This window comes from Chenopodium quinoa, unplaced genomic scaffold, assembly GCF_001683475.1.
Source record: "Chenopodium quinoa cultivar QQ74 unplaced genomic scaffold, ASM168347v1, whole genome shotgun sequence".
NCBI lineage: Eukaryota > Viridiplantae > Streptophyta > Magnoliopsida > Caryophyllales > Amaranthaceae > Chenopodium > Chenopodium quinoa.
In genome coordinates this window covers 1-18,851 of record NW_018742626.1, presented here as the reverse complement: position 1 = coordinate 18,851, position 18,851 = coordinate 1, and the positions used below count along the sequence as shown (strand labels likewise).

The following is an 18,851-nucleotide window of genomic DNA, read 5'->3' as shown; positions in this document are numbered from 1 at the left end:
TTTTGCTAATGCTAAGCCGTGTAGTGACATGTACAAGTTATAGGATGAAACTTAGTTTTCATTGTGTACTACATTTGCAATAACAAAAACGTGGATTTTTGGACCACAATTGTGCGATGCTTAAACCATATACAGTACGGAGTATTTCACGTACAAGAGATTTTTTATAAAACAGTTTTTGTTTTTTCTTTTTATAAAAATTTACAGGGGTAACACGTGTACAATGTAGGTCCGTTAGTGATGACCCAGTAGATAAGAATGTTTGCTTGTTGCTAATGCTAGCTGAAGGCCAGGTAGCGACATGTACAGTGATAGGATGAAATTAGTTTTCATTTTAATACATTTGCAATAACAAAAATGCGCGTGGATATGTATATTTACCTATGTACTCAGAAAGATTTTTTGACCACAATTGTGTAAAGACGGTAAAGTTTATAAAGTTTTTTAAGAGAATTTTTTATTTTCTTTTTTATAGGGGTAGCACAGTGATTGGCTTGTTGCTAAAGCTAGCTAGAGACAAGTAGCGACATGTCAAACTCAATAAGATTGGTATTCACCTCGCACAAACTAGATAGATTTTCATTGTAATAGAGTAAAAAACATATTTTTGAGCATCAATCGTTAGCTGAACCTTTTGGTTAACTTGACCTGTTAATACATTGGATTAAGCATAAGCCATGTCAAAGATGAGTTTATAGTACATGTACAAAGTTACCTTACAAAGTTACAAGTCATGTGGGATTGCATTCTAAATTTGTGATTTTGAGTTAAGTCGTCCACCAAATTTTGAATTAATCACTCTCCCTTCTTTTACTGTCACAATTATTAACAATTCGCTAGATATTTAAAGATTAATCATCAAGACGTCAATAACCCCTTCTCATATCCTTTCAACTCGTTATAATAATTGTAGTATTTCTTCTGTATTAACTATGTTGTTACAATATCTAATTCAACCTAATCTATCTTGACCTAACCATGATTTTTACCTCACTAAACCAACATAGTTTTACAACAATCTTATATTAACCTAAATTTTTTTTTAACTTAAACATAATTACTTCGATTCATGTAATTATTTATTTAATTAATTGCTAAGAACTTTTTTTACTTAAATATGACACAACAACATGTGGCCATCCTCAATTTATCTATAATTAGTTCATTTCTTATTGTCTAATTTATATAGATATGGTAAGGTATTGACAAATTGTGACTTAAAAGATAAAACTTATACATGACGGACCTAATATACTAACAAAACTAAGAAATATTAATGACACAATATGAAAGATAATACATAAAAGACCTAATAGTGACCCAATGATAAGGTATTAACTCAATAATTACCCTGGTTTAATAATGCCCTTATTTAAATATATAATTTGGTCATGTTGACCCAAATTTAGACAAACTCAATGCAATAAGGTTTTGAATTGGGTCGGAATTGACTTAATAATGACTCAGTTGTATCATAATCAAACTAAAATGAATAAAAATCATTTGAACCGTAATCAATCCCACCCAAAGTCATTTGACCCAAAATTAATCCAATCCAGCTAATATAAGTTTGAGCTCGATACGAATTTATCAGAAGCGAATATGAATGAAGTTGACCCAACCAAAACACAACGCTAAATCGATTGATCTTTACCCGATCCTAACCGAGGTGGGTAAAAATGGTAACTTAGATATTTTATTACTTAATGTAGAAATATGTTTGGTAAATAGATGATTATTTAAAGCTGATTGATTATGTAAAATGATCAATAAGCCAATTGTGGGGTAATTAGTTCATATACTATTTTTTTCTTAAATGAGGGTATAAGTATCATTTCACTATAAGAATTGAATAAACTAATTAAAAAAGCCCCTAAAATGAGCTTTTTGAAAAAGAGCTTATTTAGTAGAATAACCTCTTTAAATAAGCTTCCCATCAAACACCTTGAATTAGCTTATTTATAAAGTACGTTGGAGCTAGTAAGATATTTATAACGATAACATGTCGTACATTATTGTTCTTCATAAAACCTTCTTAATCAAGAACATTATATATAATGATGAGTACATGCGTAGTAATGCACTTTGGAGCGAGGAAGACGCCGCGGCAATTAAGCTTTAATGAAAAAAAACATTAGGCCAGTACTGAAATAATCATCTGGCCTTATTGGAAATAGACTTAACCAAATCATACGGTGGTCATCTGTGAGATTATCAATACTACCATCGATAGCCCCGCATACTATATCTTTCTTGGTTGCAAACGCATCGATCGTATTACTTGATGGACAGTACTCGAGTTGGTAAAACCCCGGATCACCTCTTCTTTTCTCTATCTTGAACCAATTGGCGGCGGTCTGAGGGCTCGGGTTTCCAATACCACCTCCGGTAGACAAGAAGAGATCACCGGAGTTGGCATCGGGGGTAAGTTGCCATGCCCCTTGCGAGCAGGCACTAAATGAGTTGTTGAAGACTACGTTGACGTCTGAGGAAATGTGGACATGTTTATGTGATGGGTCTGATGGGAGGAACTTTATTGGGGATTCGCGGTACCAGCCTTCGCCTAATTGGGCTACGTATTGAGGGCATTCGGGTTGGTTTGGTTTGGATGCCGCGACTATGCCACCTCCCCATCTAAATGTTGACTGGGGAGTACGGACGTAGTAAAATGAACCTACTTCGAGTGGGTTCCCTTCGATATCTAGGACAAGGGAGTCTACGTTGTTGGCGGTTGTGGCTGAAAAACCATGGAAATAGAGAACATAAGGAGGATTGTGGTGTAAAGTTGGAGATAAAAATTAGCCATCTTTTTAGGGTTTGTTCGTTCTTTATTTTTGGAGTTTGAAATATGATGTAAACAAGAGCTCTGGAACTTAAAATATATATAAAAAAAAAAAAAAAAAAAAAAAAGCTATGTAAACCACCTCACATTTCTTCAGACCTCAAATTTGAAAATTCTACTACCAAAAATTTTAAAATTGTACTGTTGTGATTTAATGATTTTTAAATTATTTTTAAATGCTAAAATTTATTTTTCTCATTTTTAGGAATTCGTTGTAAATATTTGAAAATTAGTCATTCTAATTTTTTATTTTTTTCAATATATATTATTTTCTTTACAATATATAACAACTTTGTTTCTGTTTTATTTATTTATATATATATATATACCGATACATGGTGCACTCGGGTGCAGGGATGGATACAGCTAACACCAAGGGTATGTATGTGCATAACCTACATGTGCATTAAAATAAAATTTATAGCAGCTTTATGGCAAACCATTAAGCGTAGCTAGCTGTTTATCTAATTGTCTATTAAGCGTTATTTGCTTCCTTGAATTGTCACTTTAGTCTATAGTTGGAATCCATTGTTAAACAATTTTCCCAACTATTATTTTTGCTGACTACTACATGTTAAGATCGTTTATGCAAACAGGTTAGGATTATTGTCTATTAAGTAAATAATTGTGCACACCTTGTTTGTAAATTCTGAATACGCCACTACCCAGGTGCATAGATTAAGAATTATGTATAAAGAAGTTTTCTGATCATAATTATCCCGCCAAGTGAACATTTCACATAGGAAAGTGGAGCTTAAAATGTGTTTTGATTATGTGGTAATTTATTGCTCGAAGTGTCAAATTTAGTCCATAAACTATTTTTTGTCAATACTTTTGCCAACTCAGCATAGAATATTAATAATTTAATTAATGTCGACGGAAAACAAATGACACATACCAAAGTAAGATCCCTAAACTCTTACTGATTATGATTAGTTTCTAAACTATTTGGTCAGAAAACACCTACATTGGCTGTTGAAGGATCAAAAGTGACATTTAAGAGTTAAGGGATCAAAAGTGCATAAGTAAAATAGTTTATTAGAGACTTTAATTTTACTTAACATTTTTTTTTTCTTTCACTTCATACCGTTTTGCGTCATTTATTCAAAATATATAAATAAATAAATAAAAATTACATTATAATTTTTTTCTCGCCGTTGAGGATCATTATGTAATAATCTTTGAAAAAACATTTACTCGTACCATAATTGTCACCGATTATATTTTGGATTAAATAACAAGATAGCATTTGCTTGGGACATGGACCACATTGTCCACATAGTGGTTTAACTGGTGGTCTTCAGAATTTAGAACTGGTGGTTTAACTGGTGATTTTGAGGTTACTACTACTATTATTTAATGGGGGTTACTATTGTTGTTGATAATGGAATGATTTTGATGATGGTTATTATAAGGTTACTTTTTTTGTACCGGGGTTACTGAGGGGTTTAATTTTATGGGGTTACTAAAAAGATTAGTAAAGGGGTTACTAATGCTATTATTTAATAGGGGTTACTAGAGTTGTTGATAATGGAATGATTTTGATGATGGTTACTATAAGGTTACTGAATTTTCTACTGGGGTTACTGAGGGTTTTACTTTTGTGGGGTTACTAATCTGAATTTTCTACTGGGGTTACTGAGGGGTTTACTTTTATGGGGTTACTAAAAATATTAGTAAAGGGGTTACTACAGTGGTATTTGAGGGGATTACTAGAGGGAATTATAAGCAAATGCTGAAAGGGTTACTGAGGGAGTAATATAAGGGGTTACTAAATTTCACTTATTACGTTACTTATCTTAATTTTTAAAAATTTACAGGGATTCAGTATGTATTTTTTTACTACCTCAAATAAAAAAAATTTACATACCTTGGTGTTCAATATTTTCTAATAGAAGTTGCTTGATTTCTGTAATTTTGTTTTCGATCTCCAAATTCATGAATGAATCTTCAATCTCTTCGATTTCCATTGATTCTTATGAATCCAGGAAATTGTATTCTTCGTCTGCCATGGAATTTAGTAAAAAAGATGAAAATTGAGGTGAAAAATCAATGTGTTAAAAGCGTCGGTGTTAAAAGTGAAAAAGTTTTAAAAGAAAAATTGGAGTAAATGGCAAATGAGTGGCGGCGTGTTTTTTAGGTTTTGGGAAGCGTGCGTGAGACGCTTTTTGGTTGGTTTTTCCAGAAATTTCCAAAACGCGCGTTTTTGGAAAGATATTTCATTCTCCGTTATTTTGGTGAGTCCTGTTATGCCGTACGGTGTGGCCGGGGTACCAAAAACGCGCTGTACATGCACCCATTAATATTTATTTATTAATTCTTTATAAGGAAAAAAAATTGGATTTATATCCTTCACTTATTATCAATATATTTCTTGGTTATATTATCCTTTAAATATTGCATAGTCACCCAAGTAGATAAGATTATTGTTGGCTTGTTGCTAATGCTAGCTAGAGTCCAAGTAGCGACACGTACTGATAGCTTTCATTGTACTACACTTGCAATAACAAAAACGTGGATCTATATTTACCTATGTACTCTCAATGATTTTTAAACCACAATTTGTGGTATACAAACTTAATAGATTTTCATTTGGATCAAGCGTAAACCACCATATCCACGCAGAGTCTACCAATTTGAACAAACACGGCAGTAGAAGACCTTCAAAATTGATGTGAGTTTACCGACATGCCCCTAACTAGATGAATGAAAAATCGGAAATACCCTTTCCACACTTATATTTTTTTGAAAAACATTCTAATGTTGTGATATTTAATTAAGCTAACTCACCAAATTTTTGATTAATCACTCTCCCCATTTAATGAGAAGACATTGTGTGAGGTAAAATGAATACTTCCTCTGTTTTTTTTTACTTGACCTACTTTGACTTTTACACTATTCACCACTCCTCCTTTGACCGTGTTTTGTGAATAATATGTAAGGAAAAATATATTCATGTTGGATCATTTTGAATTCGTCTCAGTAAGTACTATCATAACATATAACTTTTATATATTTTAATTATAGAGAATTAAACTTATAGACCGTTAAAGTTTTACATTGACAAGCGTGATAAAAGAAACAGGTCAAGTAAAAAAGAACAGAGGAAGTATAAGTTATTTGATATTTTATATATATTTTTTTAATATAATTTTAAAATTAAATATAAGTTGTTGGACATTTCATAAATACTCTTAAAACTTCCATGTAAATTATTCATGGTCAAACTATATATAATTTGATGTGCTACTTACAATGCTCTATATAGATTATTTAACTCAAGATCAGCTAATTCTATTAGACAACATTGATCATCTAGTGTATTATATATATGCAAAGTACAATTTCGAGAGGTCATGTTTACAAGGAAATAGATGCGGTCAATAATTTCCACCTATTGGACTATCATTATTTTTATCATTAATGTACCCTAATTGTGGCCCGTGATATTTTGGAGAACTTGTGGACATACAATAATTCCCCATATATTAAAATACCATTATTAAATTAACTAGAGACATGGTGTTTGAAACTGTGAATTAGAGGTAACAAATCTAACTCGTGTGACCTGATTTATTCTGATCGACTCGAAAAAAATCATGTTTTAAATTTCTACTCATATGAATACAATAATTTAGCATGACTTAATTTGAAATAGATATAACTCGACCTGATCCAATATCACCCAGTCCGACGCATATACTTGAATTGACATCTAATTGTTGTCTTTGGACCACTACATATCCACAATAAAAGCTCAAAAATATATGAGGCCAATAAATGTTATGTGTACGACGTCTAATTTATATCATTTTATGTTGAATAACATTGTTAAATTTATGTGTACAAAGTACCATTCATATCAATTTTTAGCCAATATTTTATTTGCACTAATCTATTTAACTCCTTTTATATTTGAAAGTGACATATTTTCTCAATGTGACTATTTTTTTTTTTAAAGTATTATACTTTATTTTTTAATAAAATACTACGAAATACGAAGTACATTTTATCATTAATTTTTCTTATATCAATGTCCTCTCATTATTAAGCTTCTCTAATACTACAAAAATACATTCATAATTAAGTAATCAAATGAAGAGAAATTTCCAAGATGAAATTCTTTTATTGATAAGATCAACATCATACATTATTGTTCTTCATACAAACCTTCTTAACAATCTATATGCTTAAGTACATGCGTAGCAACACTTAAACTTTAATGAAACTTAGAATGTGGAAGAAGTCTGCCCTTCTTGGAACTAGACCTAACCACAACAAACGGTAGTCATCTGTGCCCGAAGTAGCGTCAATAACGCCACATACGATATCTTTCTTAGCTGCAAACCCATTGATTGTACTACTAGACGGACAATATTCGAGCTGGTAAAACTCCGAACTAGCAATACTTTTCTCTATCTTGAACCAATTAGCTGCGGTCTGAGGGCTCGGGTTTCCAATACCACCTCCGGTAGACAAGTGGATTTCACCGGAGTTGGCGTCGGGGGTAAGTTGCCATGCCCCTTGCGAGCAGACGCTAGAGGAGGTATTGAACATTATGTTAAGGTCAGAGGAAATGTGGATGTGTTTTTGTGATGGGTCTGATGGTAGGAATGTAATTGGGGATTCGCCGTACCAGCCTTCGGCTAATTGGGCTACGTATTGAGGGCATTCGGGCTGGTTTGGTTTGGATGCCGCGACTATGCCACCTCCTATTCTGACTTTTGAAAGTTCTGTACGGACGTAATAAAATGAGCCTACTTCGAGTGGGTTCCCTTCTACATCTAGAACAAGGGAGTCTACGTCGTTGGCGGCTGTGGTTGATGTAACGATGGAAAGAGAGAAAATTAGGAGGATTGTGGTTGAAAGTTGGGAATAAAGATTAGCCATTTTTTTGGGTTTTGTTCGTTTTTTACTTTAGAAGTTTGTGAAGAAAAGCACTAGTACTCTAGAGCTTATTTATAAAAAATGCTAAGTAAACCAACTAGTGTTTGATCTGTGCACCCAGGTGCACCATGCGTTTGGTGTACTCGGTAAAACTAAAAAAGACAGAAAGAACATACATATGAAAATAAAAAACATACTACTATTTGAAAAAGAATATACTTGTATTTGAAAAAGAACATACCTGTGTATGACAAAAATATATGTTTGTGTTTGACAAAGAACATAATATTTCAAAGAACATAAAGTTTTTATTGAAAGAACATGATATATATTAAAGAACATGATAAAGTTTTTATCATGGTTACATAGGTGGTTGAATTTAACATTTTTTTTCATGCACGTACATTAAAGAAAATATCGTATAATGTAAAGAACATATAGTTCAAACTCAAAGAACATATTATGCTCGCGTTTTTTATAAATGGCTATAATATATTTTTAAAATATGCAAATGTTCTTTCCAAGTGCACCACGTCCATTCCAGATGTTCAATAAAAATTTCATTGACACCTATAAATTACTAGTAACTAAAGTATAAAATCACGGGGGTTCAATATCATAAACATGAGAATTAAATTATCAAGCTATCCCTTGTTTATTAAAATTAACAAAAATTAAAATGCTAACTGTTAATCAAACACATTTTTTTTAAATGGCAGTCATCCTTAAAATGACTATCAATCACTATACTTAATTCCCATTGACCTAGTTATTTTTTTTTATTATTTTTTTATATTTGCTTCTCAAACTTAAGATATGATTTGTCTAAAAAAAAAACTAAAGAAATGTATTTTTTTTTAAATCATTTTTTCAAAAATTAATTATAAAAAGTAAATTTTGCAATAAAACCACCTTTAAATAAATCTCGTTTTTTTTTGCATATAACCACCTTTAAAACAATGTTGTAAAAGACCATAAATTTTAAAAATTTTGGTTGCAACTTGTCACCATTTCAATGTAAAACAATTGATAAATTTAGCTAAAAAAGTTGTAATTTTGAAAATATTAAACTAATGGTCAAAAGGGTGCATCTGTGACAATTAATAATGCAGAAGCGAGTAACATAATCAAACAAAGGGATTATATATTTTGAGCATTGGTGTGTTACACATATGATATAAAAATGATTTAACACAAGAATGTAATAAGAGCAACACTTGAGTTTTATTATTAATCAACCGACGAATTTGTGCACATTACATACATAGCATGGAACATCAAACATTGGCCATATTAAATCAAACATTACATAATCTGTGAAGTTTGTGTTAAAGCTTTTCTGAAACGAAAGGTAAATTTAAGATTAAAATCAGTATTCATGCCCAAAAGTCCATTCTCAAAGATTCCAGCAAGTTTGCATATGACGTTGTCACAATGGAATATCTCATATTCATTTGGTTGGACATCGCTGAATGGTAATGTTATACTGAATGGACTAGGCCGAGCGACTCAGTAGTACCCGCAGCCACATAGATTTGGCCGGTTGCATTATCCGTGGTTAATCGCCACGCTAGTGGCTTCGTGCAGGTGGTAGTGTCGTCAACAACATAGAATTCAGTTGGACCAAACGGAAGGTACTTTGAGCTTATTGGAGAAGTGATTTTGAAAGGGTGGCCAATAGATGAACCATCTTTCTCTTGGGCTATAAAGAGAGGGCACGCCAAGGTTTGTGGTTTTTGTGCCACGGCGAGGCCTCCACCATTGGTGGCGATGATGTAATATGTTCCGCCATTTAGCATTGGTTCACCATCCTCGTCCGTGATATAAGCAAACCAGGCAGCCATGGTTGGAGGAGGAAAGAGTTGGAGCAAAAGAAGAGCGGTTATTGCAATTGCTGGTTGGAGAAAGGTACTCATTTTCTAAAGATTTTTTGAGCTTTGGTTGTTAAATTGTTTGAAGTATTTTGGAAAAGTAGGAGCTTGTAAAATGATATTTATAAGAGGCTCCAAGCTCCAACGAATAAAACTAGAAAATTTTAAATGTTAGTTACTCCCTCTCTTCTAATTACATGATCACTACACCAGCTTTTGCCCGAATTGTTATTATTTTATGTCAATAAGTAGCTTAGGACCAGTAACATGCACGATTATTACTGAATTATTATTTTTTGTTATCTTAATCCTAAAATAAAAAAATATAACATTAAGCTTTATTTATGTAAAATATGCAAAATTTGAGTACAAAATAGGGAAATATATTATAAACGTTATACAACAATAAAAGGTTTAAATAAAATAAAATTTTGTCGATTTGTACTCAATTTTGTATGACAAACCCTGATAGAAAAAATAAATTTCTTTAAATTTTATTAATAAAGTGCTAAATAAATTATATTAAGAAAATTTGAATTTTAACACCATAAAAAACGGAAAAATGGATTTTCTAAAAAAAAAAACTTTTATTTTAACACCACAAATTTTTTTAAGAAAATTGAGTTTACCATCGTCCAAAAATCTGTTAAGTGAGGTCCATTGTGCCACATGTCGTCATATTATTAGTTTTAAAAAAATTAAAAAAAAAAAACCCTAAATTTCCGAGCCAACCCCATCCCCACCACAAACAGGGCAGCGTCGGCCATTACCCCACCCCAAACACCACCGTTTCTAGCCCAGCCGCCGCAAACTCCGTCTCCTCCCTTTACCCCTACCCAAAATCGAATAAACCTCCTAATGACCGCTTAAAATGGGCGTGTCGTTTTTCAAACCACCCAAAATCGACCACCACTTACGGCAACTAACGGTCGAAAGTGACCCTAAGTGGTCGTCTCGACCATACATTGGTCTTTTTTGGCCCTTAAAACCTGTTTTTGGTGGTGGTTTGAGTGGTTCGAAAAACAACCACCCGTTTTTTGTGGTTGTTTGGGCAAGGTTGCTGGTTTTAGAGAGGTGGAAAAGGAGGGGGTAGAGAATCTGGTGGCTTTGGCAGGGAGTAGGGGTGTTTGATTGGGTGGGGAAGTGATCGGTGCTGCCTAGCTGGCGGTGGGGACCTGGGCTAATTTAGGGTTTTTTTAATTATTTTTTTGTCAATAATATGCTGACACGTAAGCAATGTGGAGCCCATTAACGGATTTCATCCATGAAGTAGTTAGTGATGGTAAAAAACAAATTTTAAACTTTTAGTGGTGTTAAAATAAAAGGTGGATTTTTTTTTTTTGTTGTTGTAGTGTTAAAATCCATTTTTTTCGTTTTTTTGTGGTGTTAAAATTTAAATTTTCCATTAAATTATCTTGATTGTTACATAAGTTAATTTTTAATTTTTTAATGATTCAGTAATGTTTATAAGTAATAAGTACAAATTATATGGTCAAATAAATATAAAAATAAAACATTACTTATATATTTGCATTGCAAAGTTTCATATGCATCTTTTACAACATTCTTTTTAGTGTATGTATTTCACTATGTGATCCAACATGTAATATATTTTGTTAAAAATGATATCTATTATTAAATCATCATATTTGATTTAATCTTTCTATAAGGTGACCGATAATAGTAAATTTTGCTGAAAAATTAAAATTGTCATTTTATGTATTGAATTTATATGTATTTGAAGATTTAATTTAAAATTTTTTATCAGCAATATATGGAATGATATAATCTTTGGTTATAATTTTTACACATTTTCTACAATACAAATGACATAAATCTTTATTGTTGTTGTAACATATATCTTGTGTAATTAGGTTTCTCATAATTAGGGTTGTACACACCTATATATATTGATTAATGAGAATACTCCAACTAAGGAGAATTACACTATTCTACATGGTATCAGATTCCTCTTAGGGTTTTATTTTCTCTCTTTTCCCCAAAACCCTATTCAATCTCTTAGACCTCCATAGCCGTCCATCTCCTCCTCCTACCCGTACTTCCAGCCCTCCTTGGCCGGTGACGATGACTCTGCTCTCCCTCATTCTCCTCCCAAAACCAGCCCCTTCCACCCGGCTTTTGCCGTCAGCAACATCAAATCCCTTATGCCCGTGACTCTTGATCACGAGGACGCCCAATATGCTACTTGGGTTGAACTTTTCCAAATTCATGCTTGTGCCTACAATGTTCTTGACCACATTGATGAGAAGGTGAAGCGTCCAAAGGATATTGATGATGAAACGTGGAAGAGATTAGATGTACTTGTTAAGCAATGGATATACACCACTATTTCCAAAGATCTTGTTAATACCATCATGAAACCGGGTGCTACGGCTCAGGAATTATGGAGCCGACTCGAGGAGTTGTTAAAAATGATATCTATTATTAAATCATCATATTTGATTTAATCTTTCTATAAGGTGACCGATAATAGTAAATTTTGCTGAAAAATTAAAATTGTCATTTTTATGTATTGAATTTATATGTATTTGAAGATTTAATTTAAAATTTTTTATCAGCAATATATGGAATAATATAATCTTTGGTTATAATTTTTACACATTTTCTACAATACAAATGACATAAATCTTTATTGTTGTTGTTGTTGTTCATTGTGCTCAAATAGGAAGGTTATATTATAATAATATGTTAAATATAATTCTAAGAAGATTTGACTAAATAAAATAGAGGGAAAAAAAACAGCAACAGAAAGTGACACTTGTCAATTCTGGTGTCTTTTTTAGTATTATGCAATTATGTAATGTAATGTAAATGTAAATGTAATTGATATAATAAATAATATGTGTACTCGGTAAGATATACATAGTAAAAGATATTGGATAATATTGTATGCAATAAAAAGAAATGGAAAATATGTGAATATATTTTGTAATAAGTAAATCACAATTATATGATTTAGTGAATATTTTTTATTTTTTTAAGCATGTGAATCAGAATTATTGGAAAGAAGTGAATATTTTTTTATAAGGAAGTGAATAAAAAAATGTTTTGGAGGGAAATAAAATGCACCAAGAAGTAACACATATCATTCTTGGTGTCTGTTTTATTAATTATGTTATTGATTGATTGATTTTATTATTCAGTATTTCTTCAATCCTATCAAGCAAGGTTTGATTTAGTGGGAAAATTTACATCTTACGGCAATCAAATTTTATATTCTATTGAAGGTACGTTAGGGAGGAGATTCCTATACCCTTTATCCTAACTCCCAATGACCTAACCTTTAATTTTGATTGGATTGACCTATTTTCTTACCACTAAATCCGCTTCACTTTTATATGGATTCACGTGGTGGATTATAGGGCTTGGGATAGACTTTAATCAATCGCAAGACTTGAGGGTTCAATTTTGAAATCCCGATCAAAAGTGTTAGTTTAATTGCAAAAACTATAATAATCGCAAGCTCACAATTAAATCAACAATTTAATCAATTCAAACAATCATAAACACTCTTTCTGAATTTTATTAACGAAAGAAAATATATTTATAGGACATATATCCCACACTAACTAGAGTTCTAAAAGATAAAAACTAATTATTCTATTGTAGTTGTGAAACAAAGATCACAATAAGATCTAAAATATCTTATCATAAAACTATAACTAACAAATCATAGATAATCTAAAACTCCCATAATCCTAATTTGACGAACCAAATTGAATAAAAAAACTAGTTTTAATCTTAATCTGTAAAATACTCCAGACCCAATAACTAATCTAGCTTGAGTACCCACTTTGTTCCCACATCACACTTGTTGACTTGTATACAAATGGTGTAACATTTAAACCATATACAATATGGAGTATTTCACGAGATATTTTTTGTAAACGGATTTTTAAAAATTTATTTTTTATAGAAAAATTATGGGGTTAGCATATACCCCTCGGGGTACAATTAAAGTAGGCCACTGGTCACCGAAGAAGACAAGAATGTTGGCTTGTTGCTTATGCTAGCTAGTGGCCATGTACAGCGATAGGATGACTCGGAAAGATTTTTGGATCACAATTGTTTAATGTTATAACCATATTCACAATAGATTTTTTGTAAATAAGAATGTTGGCTTTTTGCTAATGCTAAGCCGTGTAGTGACATGTACAAGTTATAGGATGAAACTTAGTTTTCATTGTGTACTACATTTGCAATAACAAAAACGTGGATTTTTGGACCACAATTGTGCGATGCTTAAACCATATACAGTACGGAGTATTTCACGTACAAGAGATTTTTTATAAACAGTTTTTGTTTTTTCTTTTTATAAAAATTTACAGGGGTAACACGTGTACAATGTAGGTCCGTTAGTGATGACCCAGTAGATAAGAATGTTTGCTTGTTGCTAATGCTAGCTGAAGGCCAGGTAGCGACATGTACAGTGATAGGATGAAATTAGTTTTCATTTTAATACATTTGCAATAACAAAAATGCGCGTGGATATGTATATTTACCTATGTACTCAGAAAGATTTTTTGACCACAATTGTGTAAAGACGGTAAAGTTTATAAAGTTTTTTAAGAGAATTTTTTTATTTTCTTTTTTATAGGGGTAGCACAGTGATTGGCTTGTTGCTAAAGCTAGCTAGAGACAAGTAGCGACATGTCAAAACTCAATAAGATTGGTATTCACCTCGCACAAACTAGATAGATTTTCATTGTAATAGAGTAAAAAACATATTTTTGAGCATCAATCGTTAGCTGAACCTTTTTGGTTAACTTGACCTGTTAATACATTGGATTAAGCATAAGCCATGTCAAAGATGAGTTTATAGTACATGTACAAAGTTACCTTACAAAGTTACAAGTCATGTGGGATTGCATTCTAAATTTGTGATTTTGAGTTAAGTCGTCCACCAAATTTTGAATTAATCACTCCCCTTCTTTTACTGTCACAATTATTAACAATTCGCTAGATATTTAAAGATTAATCATCAAGACGTCAATAACCCCTTCTCATATCCTTTCAACTCGTTATAATAATTGTAGTATTTCTTCTGTATTAACTATGTTGTTACAATATCTAATTCAACCTAATCTATCTTGACCTAACCATGATTTTTACCTCACTAAACCAACATAGTTTTACAACAATCTTATATTAACCTAAATTTTTTTTTAACTTAAACATAATTACTTCGATTCATGTAATTATTTATTTAATTAATTGCTAAGAACTTTTTTTACTTAAATATGACACAACAACATGTGGCCATCCTCAATTTATCTATAATTAGTTCATTTCTTATTGTCTAATTTATATAGATATGGTAAGGTATTGACAAATTGTGACTTAAAAGATAAAAACTTATACATGACGGACCTAATATACTAACAAAACTAAGAAATATTAATGACACAATATGAAAGATAATACATAAAAGACCTAATAGTGACCCAATGATAAGGTATTAACTCAATAATTACCCTGGTTTAATAATGCCCTTATTTAAATATATAATTTGGTCATGTTGACCAAATTTAGACAAACTCAATGCAATAAGGTTTTGAATTGGGTCGGAATTGACTTAATAATGACTCAGTTGTATCATAATCAAACTAAAATGAATAAAAATCATTTGAACCGTAATCAATCCCACCCAAAGTCATTTGACCCAAAATTAATCCAATCCAGCTAATATAAGTTTGAGCTCGATACGAATTTATCAGAAGCGAATATGAATGAAGTTGACCCAACCAAAACACAACGCTAAATCGATTGATCTTTACCCGATCCTAACCGAGGTGGGTAAAAATGGTAACTTAGATATTTTATTACTTAATGTAGAAATATGTTTGGTAAATAGATGATTATTTAAAGCTGATTGATTATGTAAAATGATCAATAAGCCAATTGTGGGGTAATTAGTTCATATACTATTTTTTTTTCTTAAATGAGGGTATAAGTATCATTTCACTATAAGAATTGAATAAACTAATTAAAAAAGCCCCTAAAATGAGCTTTTTGAAAAAGAGCTTATTTAGTAGAATAACCTCTTTAAATAAGCTTCCCATCAAACACCTTGAATTAGCTTATTTATAAAGTACGTTGGAGCTAGTAAGATATTTATAACGATAACATGTCGTACATTATTGTTCTTCATAAAACCTTCTTAATCAAGAACATTATATATAATGATGAGTACATGCGTAGTAATGCACTTTGGAGCGAGGAAGACGCCGCGGCAATTAAGCTTTAATGAAAAAAAACATTAGGCCAGTACTGAAATAATCATCTGGCCTTATTGGAAATAGACTTAACCAAATCATACGGTGGTCATCTGTGAGATTATCAATACTACCATCGATAGCCCCGCATACTATATCTTTCTTGGTTGCAAACGCATCGATCGTATTACTTGATGGACAGTACTCGAGTTGGTAAAACCCCGGATCACCTCTTCTTTTCTCTATCTTGAACCAATTGGCGGCGGTCTGAGGGCTCGGGTTTCCAATACCACCTCCGGTAGACAAGAAGAGATCACCGGAGTTGGCATCGGGGGTAAGTTGCCATGCCCCTTGCGAGCAGGCACTAAATGAGTTGTTGAAGACTACGTTGACGTCTGAGGAAATGTGGACATGTTTATGTGATGGGTCTGATGGGAGGAACTTTATTGGGGATTCGCGGTACCAGCCTTCGCCTAATTGGGCTACGTATTGAGGGCATTCGGGTTGGTTTGGTTTGGATGCCGCGACTATGCCACCTCCCCATCTAAATGTTGACTGGGGAGTACGGACGTAGTAAAATGAACCTACTTCGAGTGGGTTCCCTTCGATATCTAGGACAAGGGAGTCTACGTTGTTGGCGGTTGTGGCTGAAGAAACCATGGAAATAGAGAACATAAGGAGGATTGTGGTGTAAAGTTGGAGATAAAAATTAGCCATCTTTTTAGGGTTTGTTCGTTCTTTATTTTTGGAGTTTGAAATATGATGTAAACAAGAGCTCTGGAACTTAAATATATATATAAAAAAAAAAAAAAAAAAAAAAAGCTATGTAAACCACCTCACATTTCTTCAGACCTCAACATTTGAAAATTCTACTACCAAAAATTTTAAAATTGTACTGTTGTGATTTAATGATTTTTAAATTATTTTTAAATGCTAAAATTTATTTTTCTCATTTTTAGGAATTCGTTGTAAATATTTGAAAATTAGTCATTCTAATTTTTTTTTTTTTCAATATATATTATTTTCTTTACAATATATAACAACTTTGTTTCTGTTTTATTTATTTATATATATATATATACCGATACATGGTGCACTCGGGTGCAGGGATGGATACAGCTAACACCAAGGGTATGTATGTGCATAACCTACATGTGCATTAAAATAAAATTTATAGCAGCTTTATGGCAAACCATTAAGCGTAGCTAGCTGTTTATCTAATTGTCTATTAAGCGTTATTTGCTTCCTTGAATTGTCACTTTAGTCTATAGTTGGAATCCATTGTTAAACAATTTTCCCAACTATTATTTTTGCTGACTACTACATGTTAAGATCGTTTATGCAAACAGGTTAGGATTATTGTCTATTAAGTAAATAATTGTGCACACCTTGTTTGTAAATTCTGAATACGCCACTACCCAGGTGCATAGATTAAGAATTATGTATAAAGAAGTTTTCTGATCATAATTATCCCGCCAAGTGAACATTTCACATAGGAAAGTGGAGCTTAAAATGTGTTTTGATTATGTGGTAATTTATTGCTCGAAGTGTCAAATTTAGTCCATAAACTATTTTTTGTCAATACTTTTGCCAACTCAGCATAGAATATTAATAATTTAAATTAATGTCGACGGAAAACAAATGACACATACCAAAGTAAGATCCCTAAACTCTTACTGATTATGATTAGTTTCTAAACTATTTGGTCAGAAAACACCTACATTGGCTGTTGAAGGATCAAAAGTGACATTTAAGAGTTAAGGGATCAAAAGTGCATAAGTAAAATAGTTTATTAGAGACTTTAATTTTACTTAACATTTTTTTTTTCTTTCACTTCATACCGTTTTGCGTCATTTATTCAAAATATATAAATAAATAAATAAAAATTACATTATAATTTTTTTCTCGCCGTTGAGGATCATTATGTAATAATCTTTGAAAAAACATTTACTCGTACCATAATTGTCACCGATTATATTTTGGATTAAATAACAAGATAGCATTTGCTTGGGACATGGACCACATTGTCCACATAGTGGTTTAACTGGTGGTCTTCAGAATTTAGAACTGGTGGTTTAACTGGTGATTTTGAGGTTACTACTACTATTATTTAATGGGGGTTACTATTGTTGTTGATAATGGAATGATTTTGATGATGGTTATTATAAGGTTACTGTTTTTTGTACCGGGGTTACTGAGGGGTTTAATTTTATGGGGTTACTAAAAAGATTAGTAAAGGGGTTACTAATGCTATTATTTAATAGGGGTTACTAGAGTTGTTGATAATGGAATGATTTTGATGATGGTTACTATAAGGTTACTGAATTTTCTACTGGGGTTACTGAGGGTTTTACTTTTGTGGGGTTACTAATCTGAATTTTCTACTGGGGTTACTGAGGGGTTTACTTTTATGGGGTTACTAAAAATATTAGTAAAGGGGTTACTACAGTGGTATTTGAGGGGATTACTAGAGGGAATTATAAGCAAATGCTGAAAGGGTTACTGAGGGAGTAATATAAGGGGTTACTAAATTTCACTTATTACGTTACTTATCTTAATTTTTAAAATTTACAGGGATTCAGTATGTATTTTTTTACTACCTCAAATAAAAAAAATTTACATACCTTGGTGTTCAATATTTTCTAATAGAAGTTGCTTGATTTCTGTAATTTTGTTTTCGATCTCCAAATTCATGAATGAATCTTCAATCTCTTCGATTTCCATTGATTCTTATGAATCCAGGAAATTGTATTCTTCGTCTGCCATGGAATTTAGTAAAAAAGATGAAAATTGAGGTGAAAAATCAATGTGTTAAAAGCGTCGGTGTTAAAAGTGAAAAAGTTTTAAAAAGAAAAATTGGAGTAAATGGCAAATGAGTGGCGGCGTGTTTTTTAGGTTTTGGGAAGCGTGCGTGAGACGCTTTTTGGTTGGTTTTTTCCAGAAATTTCCAACGCGCGTTTTTGGAAAGATATTTCATTCTCCGTTATTTTGGTGAGTCCTGTTATGCCGTACGGT

The 18,851-nt window shown here is 32.0% G+C and overlaps 3 protein-coding genes and 1 pseudogene across 3 annotated transcripts; all 4 read right to left on the bottom strand.

Moving 5' to 3' along the window:
* Positions 1-1,853: 1,853 nt before the first annotated feature.
* On the bottom strand, positions 1,854-2,824 carry LOC110721719 (annotated as a pseudogene).
* A 4,189-nt stretch (positions 2,825-7,013) lies between these two features.
* On the bottom strand, positions 7,014-7,798 carry LOC110721718 (miraculin-like). The gene has a single exon (XM_021900912.1). It carries the CDS (start codon positions 7,730-7,732, stop codon positions 7,055-7,057), a length of 678 nt encoding a protein of 225 aa, XP_021756604.1. The 5' UTR covers positions 7,733-7,798; the 3' UTR covers positions 7,014-7,054.
* A 1,412-nt stretch (positions 7,799-9,210) lies between these two features.
* Positions 9,211-9,645, bottom strand: LOC110721716 (trypsin inhibitor 2-like). The gene has a single exon (XM_021900910.1). It carries the CDS (start codon positions 9,643-9,645, stop codon positions 9,211-9,213), a length of 435 nt encoding a protein of 144 aa, XP_021756602.1.
* A 5,962-nt stretch (positions 9,646-15,607) lies between these two features.
* LOC110721717 (miraculin-like) lies at positions 15,608-16,626 on the bottom strand. The gene has a single exon (XM_021900911.1). The coding sequence runs from the start codon at positions 16,551-16,553 to the stop codon at positions 15,858-15,860; it is 696 nt and encodes a 231-aa protein (XP_021756603.1). The 5' UTR covers positions 16,554-16,626; the 3' UTR covers positions 15,608-15,857.
* Between the last annotated feature and the right edge of the window lie 2,225 nt (positions 16,627-18,851).